This window comes from Pongo pygmaeus, chromosome 13 (genome assembly GCF_028885625.2).
Source record: "Pongo pygmaeus isolate AG05252 chromosome 13, NHGRI_mPonPyg2-v2.0_pri, whole genome shotgun sequence".
In the NCBI taxonomy this organism is placed as follows: domain Eukaryota; kingdom Metazoa; phylum Chordata; class Mammalia; order Primates; family Hominidae; genus Pongo; species Pongo pygmaeus.
Genome location: NC_072386.2, coordinates 77459493 through 77465554, shown reverse-complemented (window position 1 = coordinate 77465554; position 6062 = coordinate 77459493). Strand labels below are relative to the sequence as shown.

At 38.4% G+C, this 6062-nt stretch overlaps 1 protein-coding gene across 1 annotated transcript; it reads right to left on the bottom strand.

Annotated features, from left to right (window-relative positions):
* Positions 1 to 840: 840 nt before the first annotated feature.
* On the bottom strand, positions 841 to 1512 carry LOC129043498 (eukaryotic translation initiation factor 3 subunit J-like). The gene is given in 1 exon segment (XM_054500176.1): positions 841 to 1512. A coding segment is annotated over 1 exon segment (672 nt).
* Positions 1513 to 6062: the final 4550 nt, after the last annotated feature.

Below are 6062 nucleotides of genomic sequence, written 5' to 3'. Positions count from 1 at the left end.
GCTTTGGGATAGGGCTGTTATCGTCTTTGTTTTAAACTATAAACTAAGTTTCTCCCAAAGTTACTTCAGCCTACACCCAAGAATGAACAAGGACAGCTTGGAGGTTAGAAGCAGGATGGAATCAATTAAGTTAGATCGCTTTCACTGTCTCAGTCATAATTTTGCAAGGTGGTTTCAGTAACTACACAGTCTTTGTACTCAAGAGAATCCACAACATGTGATGTTATAATGGAGAGGCTTACCCTCTTCAGATTCAAAGTTGGAAGGCTTTGGTCATTTAATTTTAATCAAACTAGTGCTTTTCAGCCACAGTATCTTCACTCTGGCATAAGCAGTCTTCTTCACAATGTATTTTTAATAGCCTCACATTCAATTTTAAGACAAAGCAATTTTAATACTAGGTGCATGTCACATGCCCTTGCTGCAGCTGCTTTTCTTGACAAGTTATGAAGTAGTTCAAGGAGGTATGGTTAAGGCTGTATTACTGAATAGTGCTGTTGAGTACTACACAATTTATTTTGTCATGTTGCAGCCTTTTGTTTCCAATTTTTAGTGACTGCCACTACGAAATCTGAAACCAAAAATGACATTATTAGGTTTGCTTTGTTTTGGACTATGATTTAGCAGCAATTGAGGTTCCTGATTTTAACCCCTTGGCAGCAAGATCCAAGCTCCCTCATTTGCACGTTAACACCTAAGTGTCAAGGGGTTAAATAACCAGCATGAAAGAGCCTGCACTTTGGATTGTAGCATTTGGCAGAACTGAAAGGAAAGGAAGTTGTGCTGTGCGTTGAAGGGGTCGTGGGCAACATAAAGACAACACCAGGAAAAGATGCAATGTCACATGACATTTTCATAGTCTTGTGCATACCCTGCATCATCACCACCATAATTTACCAGATCATTTGTCATGGTGGCTTTTAATCTCCCTCCAGGAACCATACCTTTGTTCTTTTTGGCTTGGCTTTGCTTACTTCTGTTTTTCACTTCAAAGCACAATGTATTGAGAACCTTTTTCAAGTCATCAGTTTCCAATGACATACACACATCTCCAACTAAGACTTCCAAAAAACTGGCATAATATAGTGACTTTTTATTTTGTGTAATTTTATCTTTTAGTAACTTTCCAAACTCTGTAAGGTCATCCCTTGAAGATGGGTTTATAGCATCCGTTCCATATACAGTAGTCTTAACACCAGAAGTTGCCTTTGCTAATTCCATGTCTGACTCATCCTGTGATTTCTCCAGCTGCGGTTTATCTGCTAATTGTTCCTCTAGTGTTAGCACCTGGAGTTCTTCAGGTTCTTCTAACCCCTTTTTAATTTCTTCCTGCCCTTTCTTCTGTTGCCGTTCTTTCTCTTTTATCTTCTCTGTTAATTTTTTATTTTCTAAAATGTTTACTTCTGCTTCCTCTTTTTTCTTTTTCCTGTCATCACCATCATCCCAGTTATCCTAGACGTCCTCATCCTCGTCCTATTCCTTGCCTTTGCAGCGGTCCCCTACCTCCTTCATGCGGCTTCCACAGAGAATTTTTCTGCACCCCAGGAGTCAGAGTTCCTCTGCCGCTGCCAGAATTTAAAAACAAGCAAACAAACAACAAAACAAAAATAATTTTTTCTCTCTCAATGAGTCTGGTCTTCTGAAAGTCAAATTTTTTTTAGCTATTTACAATTTTCCCCTAACATTATATTATGCTGCAATTTTCCCCTAACATTATATTATGCAAATATTCAAACATACAATAAAGTTGAAAGAATTTTTACAGTGAATACCATATATCTACCTCCAAGATTTTATCACTAACATTTTAATATTTGTTTTAATTCACATCTATAGATCTATTTTTGCCTCTATCTGTCCATTAGTTCATGTTATTTTTCAAGTGTTTTCAAGAAATTTGCAGGTAGTGCTTCCTCCTAAATACTTTAGCATGCATATCATTAACAAGGGTTTAATACTTGTTTTAAAATCCTAGTTTTACCATAAAATTTACATTGATTGAAATGCACAGATCTGAGGTGTATGTTCTTTGAGTTTTGACAACTGCATATACCAGTATGACCCAAGTCCCTATCAAGATATACAACATTACTGTTATTCCAGAAAGTTCTCTCATGCCCCTTTCCTGTCTAAAGCACTGCTATAATTTCTTTTGTGTAGTATCTCATATTTTTAATGTGCAATTCTATGAAATTAGAGCAATTTGTAAAAAATTAGATATTGTTTCTTTTCAAAATTAATAAACATAATTTTTAAGAGCTAAGTTTTGTTCTTATCAAAATTGGGTGGAAAGAACAGGAAGTTCCATGCCCTTCTTCTCCAAACCCCTACAACCTCTCCTCCTCCACCACTATCAACATATGCACCAGAGTAGTCCATTTCCTACAGTCCGAGAACCTACAATGACTCACCATTACCATCCAAAGTTCATAATAAACACTAGGCTCTTGGTGCTGTGCATTCGATGGATTTTGACAAATGTATGAGGACACGTATTCACCATTATAGTATCACACAGAATAGTTTCACTGACCTAAAAATCTTCTGTGCACTCCCTATTCAGCCCTTCCTACTTCCTAATCTCTGGCAATGACTGATGATTTCACTGTTTCCATAGTTTTGCCTTTTCCAGAAAGATATACAGTTGGAATACAGTATGTAGCCTGGATTCTTTCATTAGTAATACACATTTAAGTTTCCTTCATATCTTTTCATGACTTGAGAACTCATTTCTTTTTATGGCTGAATAATATTTCATTGGCTGGATTTACTACATTTATTTATCCATTCACTTACTGGAAGACTTCTTGATTACTTCCAAGTTTGGGCAATTATGAATACAGCTGTTATAAATGTTCTTGTGCAGATTGTGGAGTCCTAATTGGGGAGGGGTAGTTAGGCTGGCAAGATGGAGGGAAAGCAAAAAAAGAAAGCAGATAAGCTATGAGTTTCCCTTTTCTTCATGGTCCAGGACGCACAGTCCTCCTGCACAAATAACTTACAATCTTCCTGCACCCAGCTATTACCAGACCCTTGGCTGATAGAAAAATGCAAATGAGCTCACTGCAATTTTGGCATTATCAGTACTGCACAAAGCCCACTTCAGCACCCAGCACAAACACCATTCCATAAAATCTGCAGTAAGCTTTTGTCTCCTGGCAGTCAGCTCCTCTCTTGCTGACCTGCCTGTTGCACCCTTGCAACATATGTTCCTACTTTCTCTAAAAAATCTGCCTTTCTTTACCTACAATTGCCTTGGTAAATTCTTTTACCACCTGTGCCATGGCCCAGATAGTCACCACTCACTATTATACAGGTTTTTGTATGGACACAGTTTTCAATTCATTTGGGTAAATACTAATGAGTGGGATTGCTGGATTGTGTGGTAAGAGTATGTTAAGAATTATTTTTTTAAAAACTTCTAAGCCGTCTTCCAAAAAGGTTGTACCATTTTGCATTCCAACCAGCGATAAATGAGACTTTCTTTCCTCCACATCCTCACCAATATTTGGCATTGTTGGTGTTTTGGATTTTGGCCATCATGGTATGTGTGTAGTGGTATCTCATTGTTGTTTTCATTGGCATCTCCATGATGAAATATGACATGGAGCATCTCTTCATATGCTCATTTGCCACCCGTATATTTGGTAAAGTGTCTGTTCAAGACAATTGTCCATTATGTAATTGGGTTGTTCTTCTTATGGCTGAATTTCGAGAGCCCTTTTTATATTTTATTTTATTTTATTTATTTATTTTTTTTTTAGTTGGAGTTTCGCTCTTGTTGCCCAGGCTGGAATGCAGTGGTACTGTCTCAGCTCACTGCAACCTCCACCTCCTGAGTTAGTTCAAGCAATTCTCCTGCCTCAGCCCCTGGAGTAGCTGGGATTAAAGGTGCCCACAACCACACCCGGCTAATTTTTTGTATTTTTAGTAGAGATGGGGTTTCATCATGTTGGCTAGGCTGGTCTCGAACTCCTGACCTCATGTGATCCACCTGCCTCGGCCTCCCAAAGTGCTGGGATTATAGGTGTGAGCCACTGTGCCTAGCCTATATTTTCTTTTTTTAAAAGTTTTATTTTATTTTAAGTTATGGGATTCATGTGCAGGATGTGCAGGTTTGTTACATAGGTAAATGTGTACCTGGGTGGTTTGCTGCACCTATCAACTGATCACCTAGGTATTAAACCCAGCATCCATTAGCTATTCTTCCTGATGCTCTCCCTCCTCCCACCCCCCTGACAGGCCCCAGTGTGTGTTGCTGTCCTCCCTGTGACCACGTGTTCTCATTGTTCAGCTCACACTTATAAGTGAGAACATGCAGTGTTTGGTTTTCTGTTCTTGTTCTAGTTTGCTAAGGATAATGGCTTCCAGCTCCATCCATGTCCCTGCAAAGGATGTGATCTCATTCCTTTTTATGGCTGTATAGTATTCCATGATGTATATGTACAACTTTTTTTAATCCAGTCTATCATTGGTCAGCATTTGAGTTGATTCCATGTCTTTGATATTGTGAATAGTGCTGCAGTGAACATACCCATGCATGTATCTTTATAATAGAATGATTTATATTTTTGGGCGTATATACCCAGTAATGGGATTGCTGGGTCAAATGGTATTTCTGGTTCTAGATCTTTGAGGAATTGCCACACTGTCTTCCACAATGGTTAAACTAATTTACATTCCCACCAACAGTGTAAAAGTGTTCCTATTTCTCCACAGCCTTGCCGGAGTCTGTTGTTTCTTGACTTTTTGATAATCGCCATTCCGACTGGCATGAGATGATATCTCATTGTGATTTTGATTTGCATTTCTCTAATGATCAGTGATGTTGAGCTTTTTTTCATATGTTTGTTGGCTGCATAAATGTCTTCTTTTGAGAAATATCTGTTCATGTCCTTTGCCCACTTTTTAATGGGGTTGTTAGTTTTTTCTTGTAAATTTGTTTAAGTTCTTCATAGATTCTGGATATTTGACCTTTGTCATATGGATAGATTGCAAAAATTTTCTCCCACTCTGTAGGTTGTCTGTTTACTCTGATGATAGTTTCTTTTGCTGTGCAGAAGCTCTTTAGTTTAATTAGATCCCATTTGTCGAGTTTTGCTCTTGTTGCAATTGCTTTTGATGTTTTCATTATGAAATCTCTGCCCGTGCCTGTGTCCTGAATGGTATTGTCAGATGTTTCTTTATTTTTTAATTTTTATTTTATTTTATTTTATTTTGAGACGGAATCTCACTCTGTTGCCCAGGCTGGAGTGCAGTGGCGCGATCTCGGCTCACTGCAAGCTCCGCCTCCCAGGTTCACGCCATTCTCCTGCCTCAGCCTTCCGAGTAGCTGGGACTACAGGCACTTGCCACCACGCCCGGCTAATTTTTTGTATTTTTAGTAGAGATGGGGTTTCACTGCATTACCCAGGATGGTCTCGATATCCTGACCTCGTGATCCACCTGCCTCGGCCTTCCAAAGTGCTGGGATTACAGGCGTGAGCCACTGTGCCCGGCCCAGATGTTTCTTTTGCAAATATTTTCTCCCAGTCAGTGGCTTGTCTGATTATTCTCTTGACTGTGTCTTTCATGAAGTAGTTTTTAATTCCACTAAAGTCCAGCTTACCAATTATTTATTTCATGGATCATACTTTAGCATTGTATCTAAAAAGCCATCGCCATACCCAAGGTAATCTAGATTTCCTCCTATGTTATCCTCTAAGAGTTTTATAGTTTGGTGTTTTACATTTGGATGTATGATCTATATTAATTTTGTGAAGCGTGAAATATCTGTGTCTAGATTCATGTTTTTAAAAGTGGATGCCAAGTTGTTCCAGCCAAAAAAAAAAAAAAAAACAACTATCTTTTCTCCTTTGTATTGCCTTTGCTCCTTAGTCAAAGATCAGTTGACTATATTTACGTGGGTCTGTTTCTGAGCTCACTTTTGTCCCATGGATGATTTGTCTATTCATTCTCCAAAATCATTCTTTTGTGTTTATTGTAGCTTTATAGGAAGTCTGGAAACCCAGTAGTCTATGTCCTCTGAATTTTTTCTCCTTCAGTGTTGTGTTAGTTATTCT